At 43.2% G+C, this 16733-nt stretch overlaps 1 protein-coding gene across 1 annotated transcript; it reads left to right on the top strand.

Annotated features, from left to right (window-relative positions):
- Positions 1-13489: 13489 nt before the first annotated feature.
- On the top strand, positions 13490-14275 carry LOC131662676 (uncharacterized). The gene has a single exon (XM_058932525.1). It carries the CDS (start codon positions 13490-13492, stop codon positions 14273-14275), a length of 786 nt encoding a protein of 261 aa, XP_058788508.1.
- The last annotated feature ends 2458 nt before the right edge of the window (positions 14276-16733 follow it).

Raw genomic sequence — 16733 nt, 5'->3', positions numbered from 1 at the left:
ATAAAAGAGGGGTTACCTTAAAAGTTTAGGAACACTTTAAATGTTTTCTATTGTTTGCTTTGTTTGTTTTATTTTTCAGGGGCACCATGGGAATTAAATGAAGGACGAATCCTATTCCCGGATTCAAGATTACTTAAGATTAGGAGTGGCATAGTCATGACGACCTCTTTCGCATATGTGGGAGATGAGTCAATATGAAGTTCACACTTGAGTTAGGACTCCATAGCCATATGTACACCTTTCTCAAATGAGGGAGGTCTATGTATGTGCCTGTGGGTGCGCCGGAGCTCAAGGACCTTTAGTCACCTTTAACCCATCCTGGCCTTTAGGAACGTAGTGGGGGGACTACTCTTGACAAATGTTGAGAACTAGTCTCTACCCGATGCTACAATTCAGATAGGTTCTCTCTCAAAGTATCATTGCATGGTGCAAATGCATCATGTCCGAGGTGCTTTAGAAGGACTGACAATTCTGGATAACTTATAGAACCTGTTGCTGAAATCTCCTTATCCATAGAAGTACCTTTGGGAAGGACACCTGATCATACTCCATGCAAGCCTTAAGCCAAAAATTGTGTGATTTGTGTGCATTTGTTTTTCTGTGATGCATCATGCATACATGCATTCATGACATGGCTAACCCATTTCAAGGAGAAAAAAGGTTTTTTTAACCAAAATTTGTTTTGTAGGTTATTTGAATATGGGAATCCTAGTCCGTAAGCCTTTTTTTCTCAACTTCAAGAAAGTACCTACTACATTAAAGCTCTTATGTGATGATATTATTGGTTCTCTCGTCCTCACCGAGCCTCTCAACAAACTGATAAATTTAGTGCGAATCAAAGTGGATGAAGCTCTCCTCAATTCCATGATGCAGTTTTATGATCCTCTTCTTCATTGTTTTACTTATAGAGATTTCCAACTGGTACCTACATTGGAAAAATTTTCTCATATAATGGACATCCCTATACCTAATCAAATTCCTTACACTGGTGAGGAAGGAGGTCCTAAGTTGGAAGACATCGCTGCTGCCTTACACTTACCAAGGGCAGAAATTAACAAGGTTTGGATCAATAGAAGAGACTATTATGGAATACTTGTGGATTTCTTATACGAGAAGGCCAAGATCTTTGCTAAAGCTTTAAGTATGGATGCCTTAGAAAGTGTTCTAACTTTGTTGATATATGGACGCGCGTCTCCCAAGGGCCGCAGCTGCTCTGCTTCGTTGACCACGCAGACCATCATTTATCCCTCTTTGAATTTTGAATTTTGAATTTCAAAATTCATCATTCAATTTTCTTCCTTCTCCCCATAATTCCTTCCATTTAAACACCATAAACCACATTCATCCTCCATCACCACCTCTTTAACTCTACAGCATTTCCCATTCTTCCATTCCATTCAAACTTCAAACACCACCATAAATTCCTTTCAATTCTATATTTACTCCACCACTTTCAAACCTCACTATAAAACCATACCACCACCATTCCTTTTCCTTCACAACCTCCAAACCATTTTTCTATTCTTCTACTCTCCACACTATCTCCTTCCAAACACACGATGCCTCCACGTTCAGTCATCCGAAGTGTACGCCCTGAGAGACCTCCTCCCAACCTTGACCATATTATCTTTCGAGAGGAAGACGACAATGCTCAACGAACCAAATATCTTGCTTTCTATGAACGTTCAGTTGTCCCCACGAAATTCGTGAACACTGAATGTCTGGAAACTTTGGGTCTAATAGATGGTGTCACCCGTTTACTCACAAAATCTAGCCTACACCATCTCTGTACCGAACCCGTACCCACTTATGAGCCACTCGTCTTAGAGTTCCTAAGATCCTTCCACTACGACACTCCTTCTAATCAACCACTCTTAACCGGTAACATCCAATTTCAGATGTTTAACCGTGACTTTAATTTGGATCAAGAAGCAGTTGCTACGTACTTGCATTTTAACAATGCACCAAATGCTCATCGCACAATCTTTCAAGAACTCAATGGCCGACCTTGGGAGCAACTCGCTTTTAAATTTTGGTTTAATCTGACTGGCGAAAATGCTACCGGTTGGAGGAATCTTCATGCTTCTCATATTCAAAATCCCGTTATACGTTATTTTCAATGTGTTTTGGGTAACACTATTTTTGCAAGATCCAAAAACCACAAGGTAAACCAAAATGAGTTATTTTTCCTATATTGTGCGCTCAATAATATCCGCTTCAATGCTGCACCATTTATGCTCCAACACATCTAAGGCTGCGTCAACGCTCCCGCTACAAACCCCTTCCTGTTTGGCAGTATTATTACAACCTTGGCATGTGCCTTAGGTCTCGCTGACAACCTCATCTCCCTTTCTCATCTCATGATGCCTGCTCAGTCCCTCGATCTCACTTACTGCCGTGACTCACACTTGGTTTCACCACGTCATGATGGCCGTTTCACTCTGGTCGTCAACAAAGTTCCGATTCCAAATGTCATCCTGCCATGCCCCGAGCAAATCAACATCCGTTATATTCAGCGTTGGAGGCTTATTAATGAAGTTCCTCAAGAAAACCAACCTGAACATCCTAATGAGCCGGTGGATGATATGGAACAAGAGTTCAACCAAGCAGATGCTGATTTCAACCAACCTCCTCAAAATAATCCTCCGCCTATTACTCTCGAAGCCATGTATGCTGCAATTCAACGACAAGACCAACTTTTTCAAGCTATGCAGACAAATCAAAATGAAACATTAAGGCTTATTCGAGAAATGCAACAAGAGCACCGTGACTACGCTATTAGGACCGAAGGCCAATACACTGAAATAGCTACACACTTGAATGATCTTAACATTCGTGCAAATGGCTCTCCTACTAATAGACGTCGACGTGTTCGTACAAGAGGCGCAAGCAGTTCTCGCAACCGCAACAACGAGGAGTAGTTCACATGCATTAAGGACACTTCATCATTTAAGTCTGGGGGAGTCGTATTACTCGCTTTAGTATCATTTCTTTTATTTCATTTCCTTTCCTTGTAATGTTTCTTTTCAAATTCAATAAAGCATATTTATGGAATTTTAAGTCTTATATGTATATTTCCGTGGCTATTACAATTTTTTCCATTTTCTTGAGCCATAACAAAATTTTTATTCCAAAACGATAAACGCATAACCCCGTACGTTCGAGAAGTACGAAGCTATCTACCTTATATTGAAACCAAAGTAAAGATTCGAGATAATACTTTTATCGTCCCGACACTCTAAAACCCCCCAGTATGCGTAACCGATTTGAATACCCTTTATACCGAAACCATCGACTTTAATTTTGAAGTAACCCTTATTAGTTTATTCTAGCAGTCGGCACCGTCTTGGACACCAACTACGCAGAGAGTCGATGAATATAAGTGTATGATCCATATAATTATAATTATGTGCTTAACCGCCAATAGAAATGTACGTACTAAGTAAGGCGATCCTCACACGATCATTTAACCTAACGGTCACAAATCTCAAATACTAAAAAAACTAAAACTCATTGTTGATTGGTTCAGAAGTTACCTGGTACTGAACTTAGTAGGAAGGACTATGGTTCGATTCCCCACAATCCACAAATGAGCACTAAGGAGTATACCACGTAAATGTGCTAGAACTCCATTAAAAGGATCATAATCACTAACCGGCTACTCTGCTATGTGTGTGTCAAGATAATGGGCTTAATGTGATTGCGCGCGAATGAAACGGGTAAAACAATATGATGAGTCGAGGTCAAGCTATGATGGCATGATTCAGATTGGTATGCACGTTGGGAGTTGTCTAGTGTCGCTACTGTAAGTTTATTGCTAGGATCTACCTCATAAGTTTCAGACGAAAACACTCTGTAGCTGAGTACGACCCGAACGACGTGGTGGAAATGTACTTCATTTCTCTGTCCTCTGATTTTTTATCTTATTATTTGCTTGAGGACAAGCAAAGGTTCAAGTATGGGGGAATTTGATAACACGATTTTATATTATATATTTAGCTTAAAATCCATAAATATTATTAGCATTTTCATTTAATTATATTGTTTTATTGTGATATTATGCGGGTATTTGCGATGTTTCAGGTTTTACGCTCATATTGAGACTATTTGTGAAAAGGAAAGAAATGGAGCTAAAATCACTACTATTTATGCCTAAAAGATGAAAAAGGGGTGTTGAAGCAAGAAAGGGGTGCAAAGAAGGCCCAATTGTGCAAAGTACAAGTCCAGCCCACAAAGAAACCATTTGCGCGTGGCCCAACTCATTCCAGCACGTGGAGACGCACGTCTCCAACGTCTCTCTGCCACGTCACGAAGAGGAGACGCCCGTCTCCAAATGCCCCTAGATTCTCTCCACTTGAGACACACGTCTCAAGTCGTTCAAAGGCTCTTCCCCAAAAAGTGGAAACGCACGTCACCAAGTCCAAGTCAAGAACTCCATCTTTTCACGCATCGTAACTGCAAAGCCTCACCTATAAAAGGAGGCTGATACTTTAGTGTAAAGAGTCCGATTTTCTGCTAACGAAGTGCTGCCGAAATTATTCTACAACCATCCTTTATTTCCCTGCCTTCAATTTAACCGCTTTATTTTTCTCACAACAATTTCTACACCGGAAATTGTTGTGAACCTTTTATAGATCTAGCCTTACGTTAGATTTATTTTTATATTCCTTGTTTTAATTCCTGCCAAATAATTTCCTAAGAACGATCCAGCCAACCTGTGGTGGAAGTTCGAGTATTTCAAGGTTCAATTCATTGCAATTTATTTTATTCAGGTTTATTATTTACCACCTTTATTTATATTTGTTTTGCATGATATATTGTATGCCATTTAACATGCCTTTTACTATGAATCAAATCTATTTATGCATGTTTAACCGTATTAATATGTCTGGCTAATTAATTAAGATATCGGTATGTAAAGTAAGTTAACCGTGGGATCCGAAATAAATTGGCTTAATTATGTTTTATTAAATATCACTTGTTTTTGGTTTGTATGTCTAATTTAATTAGTAAGTCTTAAAGTCAATAGAGCGAGAGTTTGAGGTTTTAAGACGGTCAAAGGTTAAAATCAATAAAGTGAAAGTTTGAGATCTTTAACTGGATAGTAGACATAGGACATTAGTTTTAAGGATGGCGAAAGCGTATTAAAACTAATTAGAACTTATTTATTTTCAAAAAGTGTTTTTAAACCCGCGCGGGATGGCGAAAGCGTACGTTAGGGATATTAGCATGTTCCGAGTCAACAGAGCGAGAGTTTGAGATTAGGAGATTTAAGTAGATAACGACATCATAAAACAAGCATTTTATTAATTGCGTTGTTTCCAAAAAGATATTCTAAATCTAATGGGATGGCGAGAGCGTACATTACGAGTTAGGACAGTAGTCTAAATCAACAGAGCGAGAGTTTGAGAGGAGGACTTTTAAACAATAGAATTAATAAAGATTTTTAATCGAATTAATACATTAGCCAATGGACCTTCAGATCACCTAAGTTAAACGAAATACATACTGATATCCGCCTATTATTACATTTCTTAGAATTCACAATCACTCCCCCTTAGAAACAATTAAAATATTAGTAGCCTTAGCTTTACATAGTAACCTTAGATAACGGTAGGTCGATTCATAGTCCCTGTGGATTCGATATCTTTTAAAACTACACGACACGACTGTGCACTTGCAGTCATCAGATTAATAGACACGTAAAGTCGCGATCAATCCCGATGGACTATGGTTTTTGATGGAGCTTCGAACGCACTTGGTAACAGTATTGGCGCTGTGATTATCTCTCCTGCAGGTGGACACACCCCGTTCACAACAAGACTCTGTTTCGACTGTACCAACAATATGGCAGAGTATGAAGCATATATCTTGGGTCTCAGAGCTGCTATTGACTTAAGAATCAAGTTCTTGGAAGTATATGGGGATTCGACCTAGTAATTAGTCAGATCAAAGGAGAATGGAACACGAAGCATCCTAATCTCATGCCTTACAAAGAGTTGGTGTTATCTTTGATTCCACATTTCGAAGAAATCACTTTCGAAAATATCCCCCGAGAAGAGAATCAATTGGCGGATACCTTAGCTACTATGTCATCCATGTTCAAGGTCAGATGGGATAATGAGGCTCCTATAGTTATTATTGAAAGACATCACGAACCGGCATACTGCTATAAGATAGTTACTGACGAGGCCGAAGAAAAGCCATGGTTTCATGAAGTAAAAAGATATCTCGAAGCTCAGGAGTACCCTGAAGGGGCATCTATCAATGACAAGAAGTTCTTAAGAAGGTTTGCTTCCAAGTTCTTCCTAAGCAATGGTACTCTATACAAGCGCAACCATGATTCAACCCTGCTTCGTTGTGTGAGCAAGAAGGAAGTAGAAGAGATTATGGAAGATATGCATGACGGTACCTTTGGAACTCACTCTAGTGGACATACTATGGCCAAAAAGATTCTGAGAGCGGGTTACTACTAGTCTACTATGGAAACTGGCTGCCATCAGCATTCCAGAACTTGCCACAAATGCCAGATATACGCCGACAAAGTACACGTACCTCCAGTTCCTCTAAATGTTCTGACTGCTCCTTGGCCCTTTGCAATGTGGGGCATTGATATGATCGGGGAAATCAAACCTACTGCTTCCAATGGACATCGTTTCATCCTTGTGGCCATTGATTACTTCACCAAATGGGTAGAAGCTGCTTCATTCGCCTCCATTACCAAGAACGTGGTGGCTCGATTCATTAAGCACAACCTTATTTATCAATATGGCATCCCCGAAAGGATTATCACAGACAACGGTACCAACCTGAACAACAAAATGATTACTGAACTTTGCACGCAGTTCAAGATCAAACACCACAACTCTTCTCCTTATAGACCAAAGATGAATGGCGCAGTGGAGGACACCAACAAGAACATAAAGAAGATTGTGCAGAAGATGACTGTTACTTACAAAGATTGGCATGAGATGTTACCATTCGCTCTTCATGGTTACCGTACCTCAGCACGTACCTCAACTAGGGCAACCCCATTCTCACTAGTCTATGGCATGGAAGCTGTGTTACCGATTGAAGTTCAGATTCCGTCTCTGAGGATTATGAAAGATGCAGAGTTAGACGAAGACGAATGGATTCAGACTCGACTAGATCAGATAAACCTAATTGACGAGGAGAGGCTTGCGGTTGTTTGTCATGGACAATTATATCAAAAACGTATGATCAAGGCATTCAATAAGAGAGTCAAGCAACAAGCATACCAGACTGGTGACTTGGTTATAAAGAGAATTATTCTACCACAAGGAGATCCTAGGGGCAAGTGGACGCCCACATATGAAGGACCATTCGTAATCAAGAAGATATTCTCTGGAGGAGCAATGATACTCACTACTATGGATGGCGAAGACTTTCCACATCTTGTGAACACAGACATAGTCAAAAAATACTACGCATAAATATGACCCGCTAGGTCGACGTACCTAGGAAAAAGTAAGGGCATCCCGGCGAACCAAAAGGGTTCAGGCAAAAATTAGGGATATATATATAAAAATGTACACCCGGCAAGTTGAAAACCCGAAAGGGCAACTTGGGCAAAAAAGGGTATCCTGGTAGGCTGAAAACCTGAAAGGGCTGTCTAGGCAAAAGTTAAGGATTAAAGCGTACGACTATGTCTCGTTCGAATCATTCATCAGTCAGTTATATCTACAACATCAAGTTCAAAGGGCACGGACCAGTTCAATCATCTTTCTCCAATAAGCAAGGGATGAGACGCTCGAAGACATATTAGCAATAGCAGAATTGAAACTCAATAGGATTGTTCCCACATAGCTATTTTCCTTTTGTTTTACTTTTCATACCTTTTCAAAAACACACAAAATGTTCTCTTATTATTTTGCCTATTCACGACTTTTTCTTAATACAAGTTATCTTTCTTTCTATTTTTCTGAGTTTTTCTTTTCTTCGAATACGCAAACATCCAATGATAATTTTGAATGAACATATGCATATGAACATGATTATCATCTATCTTTCCTTTTGCAAAATGTCCTATGGTTAGTAAAAGATAGGAAAGGCAAATAAACAATGTCTAAAGTAATCCAGAAGTCCTCACTCAGAGTCAATAATCTGGAGGAATCCCCACAGAGTAGTCATTAAGAAGATATCTTCAAATCCTCTCAACAAAAGACTTAGTTCCTCAACTAAGTTTACATCTTCGACAATGTCGGTTCTCCGATACCATTCTCTTCTCCAAATAGGGTTATTCATCTCTTTATCCTCAGTCAGGGTACACCAAAGATCAATCATTCAGATCATTTTCATCCCAAAACAGAAGTCATAAATCCCCAGCGGAGCATCTCCAAGACAAGATCAGACATCAAAATCACAATGACATAGAGATTTATTCATACATCATATACCATAAACATATTCATACATTGCATACGTTACTCCATAATAAATTCATACATAACATACAAGTTTCTCATTTATTTTGAGAGACTCGTCACATAAATACATGCATCATGACATTGCATAAAGCTGACAATATCTGACAGGTACATTACAAAGATTCAAATCTTATTCAAAGCAAAGCCTAACGTACGGCTCAATCCGACAAATTATTGAATACAGTCTAACGTATGACTCATCAAAGCTCGGCCTAACGTACGGCTCATTATGTTATTTCTCCAATACAAAGGATGTAGTCTGACGCACGACTCATCTTAGGATACAACCTGACATACGGTGTATTGCTGATAACTATCAATACAAGGGATTTGGTCTAACATACGACTCAACCTTCAGCCTAACACACGGCTTTCCAGACATCTACGGATGCAATTAGGATTCGGTCTAACACACGATTCATCCTCCAGCCTAATGTACGGCCTTCCAGACATCTACGGATGCAAATTGGATCTAGTCTAATGCACGACTCATCCTCCAGCCTAACGCACGACTTTCCAGACATCTACGGATGCAAATTGGATCTGATCTAACACACGACATATCCTTTAGCCTAACACACAGTTTTTCCAGACATCTGCCGATGCAAACTAGACCCAGTCTAACGTACGACTCGTTCTAAGTCTATTCTTCAAATACGGTCTAACGTACGACGTATTCTGACTCTCAAGTCAATCAAGCTAGATGGAATCTTTAAGCCCATCCCTATCAAACAATTTTTCCAAACACCTGGATGGCATCTTCAAGCCCATCTCCGACAAATCGACAATTCAGCTAGGGCAAATTCCTGGGTATTCTAGTGTTCAATCCTCTTCTACCTTCAGATTCCGACAGGCACACATGCCAGTCTACATCTTTAGATATAAGAAAATTGAACAGGGGCAGCTGTCATACCCCAAAATTTGCCCATACCATTTCTCTTATTAAATTCAAAGTCAAGGCACATGACTCAAAGACACCCCTCCTAAACAAGGTTCAAGGAATTAGGGTTTTGTTGTTCTGAGAAAAATCAATGGATCAAAAGACTCCAAGGCACCTCATATGGTTTATGACATTCCAAACTACTTCCATGACAAAATTCAGGGCTCAATTCAAAAGATTGATCACTCGATTGCTCAGAAAGTCAACAGTCGACTGATTTGACCTAAAAGTCAACTATGGTCAAAGTACAGTCAAAACTCCTGATTTTTTGTCAAACATCCTTATATTGAAGTATAATTCACCATTTGATCAAGAATTGATCATGGTTCATCAAGGAAAGATCAGAAATCAACAATTTCAAAAGTTTCTAAATAAGGGTTTTCATAGGAGAAAGTCAAATGAACTTTGACCAGCCATAACTCCTACATGGAACATCAAAAATTTTCCATCCAAGGCTTATTTTGAAGAAAATTGAATTCCCTACAAATTTGTCTCGCACATGCCAAGTCTAAAAATGCTTCATTTGAGAGATATGGATCAAAACATTATAGGTCCTTTTCAAAAGTCAACCAAAAGTCATCTTTTTCAAAAGAGCATACAAGGAGCATGGAAAATCATTTTGATATGGGACCAAAAACATTGGTTAGAGGACTCTTTAAGGTTTCTAAAATATCCTAGAACTCCCCCATACCCTAAACATTGAGGGAGATATGCCTTGTCAAAGTTGGACAAATTTGAGGAGGAAAATGTGAAGAAAAAGGGTTCAAAATGAATATTTTTACAAAGGGGCCCATGTCTTTAAGATCCAATCTCCTTCCTTATGGTATTAAGAGCCCACAAACCATTGGCCACAAAATTATTTGATTTTAATTAATTTTATAAGAATTTTTATTCATTTAAAAATCAATAAAATTAAGGAAAATCAAAGATTTGTAAAAGAATTAGTTTTGAATCCAATTCCAATCAAATCCAATCTACATTCACTCCAATATTCAATCAAATTTCGTGCACTTGATATTTGGAACAATTAAATCAAATTTTTGACAAATTTAGAAAGATTATGAGCCATATTTCAATCAATTTTTTTTCAAATGACAAATCAAAGATTCATGAAGATTTGATTCAATTTCTGTTGCCCTAATCCCTCCATTATAAGTACTAAACAAGTCTAGAGGCAAGGGTTACGAATTTTGGCTCTCAAGAACCCTAATCAAGCTCCAAAAAAACTCAAGAAAATTGGAATTTGGTTTTGAAGTGGCAGGGCAATTCAAAGAGATCTAAGGATTCAGAGACCTTCCTTGAGTTCTCCTGAAGCTATCCAGATCATCTCCAAGTCCTTGCACGACCAGAATCACCATCAATACCCTACGGTTTGCATCTCTCTAAAATTGCTTCGATTACTTTCATTCATGTATCATAAACTGCTTTTGTTTGCATATTTGTGTTTTACATGATACATATAATGATTTTGGATAGTTTAATTAGAAAATCTGTGCTTGTTTGGAGTTCCACCATGTTAGGGTTCATACCCTTGTGATCGTACCTGATCAGAAGAGTCGTCAAGGCCTACTCGGATGCTGGTCTTCGTGAAGTGAAGGGGGGGTGTACCTGCAAGGTACTCCGATGCCAAAGTGAGTAGAGGAGCAAAGGAGAGCAAGTACAAGCTAAGGTTAGAAGTGAATTGAATACCTGACCCTCTACTGAGAGAGGGTATTTATAGCCCCCAGCGCTGGGCCATGATCACGCTAGTGGGCTGGATTCCCAGGCCCAACTAGGAGACTGCCAGGTTTCCTGGGCGGAAATATCGGAGGTGCGTGATGCCCTCTGTCCTGGTTAACCGCTCCGGAATCCAAGGGAGACGCGGTCTTATAGGGGCCACGTGGACTCCGTAGTATTCGGAGGATTGGATATGAAGGAGTCCTGCGAGGAGCAGGGTCCTCGGCGAGGAGGGCGCTCGCGGAGAGCATGGTCCTCGGCAGAGATGTCAGCGGGGAGCACCCATGCCGAGCAAGGAGGTGACGAGCGCTATTTCACATGGTGGAGGGCGCAACCTGGTTTGGGCCTTAAAGGTCTAGCGGGCCGAAGGTGCATTGGGCCTAATTCTTGGCCCAGTCTAGAACAGGAGCCCCCCAAGTTGGAGTCTTCTGGTCAAGAGGCTGCGACTTTGTTGACGCTCGGCTACGCGACGATGTGCGTCCTCGGTGGGGTAGGCACTCGTCGAGTGGGTCCGCCTGGACGGGCATGTCTTCGGGAGTCCGAGCGGAAAGGCGCGCGTGTGACGCACGTGCTGACGTGACATAGGTAATGATTGCCTAGGGGCTAGGTAGCGGCGCATGGGAGGCAGTGTCAGACGGCGCGACGTTTCGTCTCCCGAGCTTTTCCCTATAAAAGGGGGTGAATCCCCTCATTTTAAACATTTTTTCTCTCTCTTCGCGTGCTCGGCTTCTAAAAACGCTCCTCGGAGGTAGCTGATTATCTTTGCAGTTCGTGACAACCCGGGTTCCCGCCGAGGATTTCAATCCGACCACCCTCGTCATGTCATCATTAGGTATGTTCACGAACCACTCGCCGTTTTTATGTTTTGCCTTGCTGTTTCGAGAGCAAGCGGCCTTCTCCCGTTATTGCTGTCCTCGCCACCTACGTCGGCTGAGTCCTGCGCGTAGTCGGTGCTCCTTCTTCGGGTTATCCAAGCGATGCCCGGGGTTGAGCCTGTAGGCTAGAGGTCCGGGGGTTGCTTCTGCTTTTTGTTTTTTTTTGGCGTGGGTCCTCGGCTGTCGGATGGGCGTATCCTTGATGAGGGGTTTAGCCGGGGGCTCTTCGCTCATGCTCTACCCTTTCGCTTGTGTTGTGGTGGAAGGGTGGATTTGATGAACCGTCGAATTCATTTTTTCCTTCTGCATGCAGGTGAATCTGATTCGAGTGCCAGCTCGGGGTCTAGTTCAGAGTCCGGCTCGTGGGCCAGCGGTTCGGGAGAGACGACCGCTAGTAGCTCTGATGTTGAAATAATCGAGGTCCAAAGTACCCCGCCTTCGACTGCCACCGAGGAGGATCAAGAAAATTCCCCTGAAGCCGAGGGGGCGTTTCTCCCATGCCGCTCTTCGATTATGATTGTCCCCATGAGACGAGCTGGGTAGCCGACGAACCGCTGGCGGTGGTGTCCCAGTATACTGAATCATTGCACGGGGCTCACCGAGAGGTTGAAATTCGGGGTGACGGTGAAGAATTGAATTACCAAGTAGGCTGCCCGTCTGCGGAGGAGCGTATCTGCTCTCGTTTTGACGGGGACAACTTTGCCATGTACGAGTACGTGTTCAAGGAGCTCGGCTTCCGCCTTCCTTTCAGCGGCTTCCAAGTTTCTCTGTTGGCGTCCCTTGCTTTGTCCCCATCCCAGCTTCACCCGAGCGCATTTGCCTTCATGAGGGCGTTTGAGATCGTCTGTGACTTCTTAGGTGTCGGGGCCACGACCGCCTTGTTCGGACGCTATTTCCGGGTACAGAGGCAGGCGGCTGACGGGCGCTATAGCTGGGTTTCTTTCAGGAATGCCGAGCAGAAGCTTTTCAAAATGCACACCGATTCCGTCAAGGATTTCAAGGACCGATATTACCTCGTCCGGCCGCACAGCCCGGCTGCGTACGCGGCTTTGACCGACGTAGTGGAAGCTCGGGATTCAGACGGTGTATTGGTCCGGGATGAAAATGGGCAGGTAGTGCAGGAGTTTTGTACGGTGTTCCCTTTCTTCTGGTGGAAGGGTCACTTCTCGGCTCCCCCCAAAAATTATGCCTGGGAGGACGAGGATTTGGACGAGCAGGACGCAGCCTCTTACTCGGTTCTGTGCAAGTATGTGGACAGTTTTACTATGTCCCAATGGGTGACGAAGGACGGGAACCCCGTTTTAGGTGAGGACGGCGTGCCGATAGTGGAGGCCCGTGGAATCAACGTCAAGGCCTTGCTATCCTGTAAAACTGCGAAGGAGATGCACGCGTTGTTAGGTCATGCTCGGGTGTTCATCTTGCCTTTCTGTTAATTTTTTGGTGTCTTTACTAACTTGTTTCGTTTTTCCTTGCAGAGGACATGCCAAAGAAAGAAGACAAAATACTGAAAAATGGTGACCCAAGACGCGAGGAAGCTCCGGCAGCAGCAGCAGAAGAAAGGCCGAGGGGCAGCTGCGGGCGATCAGTCGGGTTCGGCTGGATCTCCCCGGGTGCTTGTGGAGGGGGAAAGGTCTCCTAAGAGGCCTCGTCCTTCCGAGATGAGCCGCGAGGAGGGGTCTACTCGGAGGTCCGACCGTACCTTTGTGCTGCCTCCCTGCTTTAAGGACGGGGGTTACTTTGATAGGGTTCCCATGGCCACTTCTCCGGATGAGGCTCGTCGGGTAGATTCTATGGATTCCCCTGCTCTTCTCAAGCATCTGGCGAGCGATGGTGCCGCCGTCATGAGGGTCTTGGAGATGACCCAAGTGTTGGCCAGCCGAAGCTCGATTTCTCCCGAGGAGCTGCGCAAAGCTGAGTCGGAGAAGAAAAAGGCCGTGGAGGATGCCAATCGGTTGAAGGCTGATAGGGAGAAGCTGAAGAAGAAAGTTGATGAGGCCCTGAAGCAGAAGGACGAGGAGATCGAGGCGGAGAAGAAGAAGGTTGCTGATCTTCAGCGGGAGTGGGCACCGTCGGACGAGGAGTTCCCCGATGTGGCGGTGCTGAAGTCTCGGGCGGAGTTTGTCGAGAAGATAAACGAGATGAAGCTGAGTCTTGCCGAGATGGCTGAAGCGGGGTTTGACTACGCAGTTCGGCAGTTGAGGGTTCTGAACCCCGGCCTGAAGGAAGGCAACATCGGGGTCTCGTCGAGGATTGTTGATGGGGCCATGGTGCCTGAGTCTCCCGGGGACGATGAATGATCAATCTTTTTTAGTTGTTGGGCCTGCGTGCCTGTCTTTGTCGGCCTGCGTGCCGTTTTATTTTGTATGTTGGGGCCTGCGTGCCAGTCATTTTTTGTAACTTCTGGATATCGCCGGCCAATTTGGTCGGCCTTTAATATTATTCCTTTGCTTTCGTTGATTGGTGTTTCAAATGCTTTGTTATTGCATGTTCATTGATGTTTGACAACTGTGCTCGGGTTTCGCTTGTCCCGAGGAGGTATTCTGATACTTAGAAATATTTTTGTATGTTTGTTGGGTTGGACTATGCTCGGCCTAGATTGTCTTCCGGGTGTGAGGGGTACAACCCGGTTGCGCAGAGCAGGTGTGCGCTATAAGCGAGTACGAGGCCGTGGTCGGGGCCAAGTGCTCGCGGCGTGAACGTTCCCATCGTGAGCTGGGGTTCTGCCTTGCAGGTATTGCCACGGTGGGTCTAGGTGTAGAGCCCCCCGTGTGGCAGGTCCTGTTTCTCGGTGGATGGATCCGACGATTGTTGTCATGGAGTGAACGCACTCGTACCACGGCGCGAGTCTGTTCCCAGGGTGCTCCTCGTGTTGGGAGGGGACGACCGGGGTGCGTTGGTTGCTTCTAGCTGTAATAACGTCTGAGTTTTTCAGCGTTCCATGGTCGAGCAAGTCTTTCGCCGAGGAGGTTCTCGAGGTAATAAGCCCCGTTCTCGGTTTTATCGTAAACTCGGTATGGGTCTTCCCAGTTCGGGGCGAGTTTACCTTCGCGTGAGTCTTTCATGTTTCTGCGGAGCACTAGGGCGCCGACCTCGAACTCGCGCTTGATAACTTTGGTGTTGTGCCGAAGAGCTATCTGTTGTTTTAATTTGGCTTCTCGGAGGGAAGACCCTGCTCGGATCTCTTCAACCAGGTCGAGTTCTTCCCTCATGGCTTCGTCGTTGAGCTCTTCCTCGAGGGGGAATTCTGTCCGCCGAGAGGGTTCGCGGATTTCTACGGGGATCACGGCCTCGGTGCCGTAAGTTAGTCTAAATGGAGTCTCGCCCGTGCTCGAGTGGGGGGTCGTCCTATACGCCCAAAGTACACTGTGTAGTTCTTCGACCCAGGCTTTTTTAGCTTCGCCGAGTCTCCTCTTCAGTCCTCGGAGGATGACTCGGTTGGCTGCCTCGGCTTGCCCGTTCGTCTGTGGATGCTCGACTGAAGTGAAGTGTTGTTTTGTGCCGAGCTTGGCCACAAACTCTTGGGATTTTTTGTCAGTGAATTGGGTGCCGTTGTCGGTGATTATGGCCTGTGGTACCCCGAACCGGGCGAGTATGTTTCGTTTGTAGAAGCGGAGTACGTTTTGAGACGTGATCTTGGCGAGCGCTTCGGCTTCTATCCATTTTGTGAAGTAATCCACGGCGACCACTAGGTATTTGTTCTGGTATGACCCTGTTGCACCCCAAAATTTGCCCATTTATTTATATCCAATTGGCTTTCATATCACATTCATGTACATACCTCATGTAGGTCATTCATCTAATACATTCATCCATATCACAGTTACTGCTCAAGAAAATTGACACAAAAGAGGCTGAGGTTGGGGAAATTCTTGGTTAAGAAGAATCAGATCTGAGGTCTTATTGAAGAGGATCATTTCCATGGGCATACTCTTAAAATCAGGGTCTCATTCTCTCCGAGTCAAAGCTTTGGTTAAAAGATACAATCCTCAAGTTCATCAGGCTTTTCAAACTAGGGTTTTGACCAAAGTTAACCCAGTTGACTTCTCGGTCAACATATAATCAGGAGATGATTTTTGAGTATGAAATATGGTTGTCTGGAGGAAGTATTCATTGGAGCCCTTTGGTTGAAAATTGACTGAGAATTAGATCAGAAACGGATTAATCGGGAAATTCATCTGAAATCGGAAAAATCAGGAAAAGTTGACTTTTGTGGTCGAAATCAGGGTCAAATGTAAAATATTGACTTTTGGTGGAAAATCGGTCAAAGAAAGTCAATGGAATAAATAAAATCAAGAAAATGTCAAAATTACCAAAAATGGCAAGTTAGTTGAAATTGGAGCTCGCCATAAATAGAAAGTTTCACACTTAAAGAAATTTTGGAGGGTTGGAAATTGGTTGAGCAGCTGACTTCATGGATGATTTACACGTGGATCAAGGCTTCAATTCAAGACAAGCTCAACACTAAATTTGTTCAATGCATGGTCCTCTACAATTTTGTAGTTGGAAGTTTTCTAATTTGAATCATGGTTTAAAAGATACAAAGGAGAGAAGTTTGAAGAATCACATTTGTTCAAGTCATGTTGCTGGGCACAAATCCAGGTCACGCGTGAGCAATTTGACAAGCAGGTGGCGTGCTGAATTTAAGTTTGATTTTAGAGAAATACACAAGTCCATTTTGTGCAAACTTGGTATTCAAATACTCTCCTCCATGCCCTCTATCCAAATAATTGAGTGTCATTGACTTTTGGTTAGTTT

The sequence above is a fragment of the Vicia villosa genome, linkage group LG1 (assembly GCF_029867415.1).
Source record: "Vicia villosa cultivar HV-30 ecotype Madison, WI linkage group LG1, Vvil1.0, whole genome shotgun sequence".
In the NCBI taxonomy this organism is placed as follows: domain Eukaryota; kingdom Viridiplantae; phylum Streptophyta; class Magnoliopsida; order Fabales; family Fabaceae; genus Vicia; species Vicia villosa.
This window is presented reverse-complemented; position numbering and strand designations above follow the sequence as displayed.

Bases quoted from the DNA above. Each gene is read 5' to 3' on its own strand.
- LOC131662676 (XM_058932525.1), top strand. From the start codon at position 13,490: ATGGTGACCCAAGACGCGAGGAAGCTCCGGCAGCAGCAGCAGAAGAAA.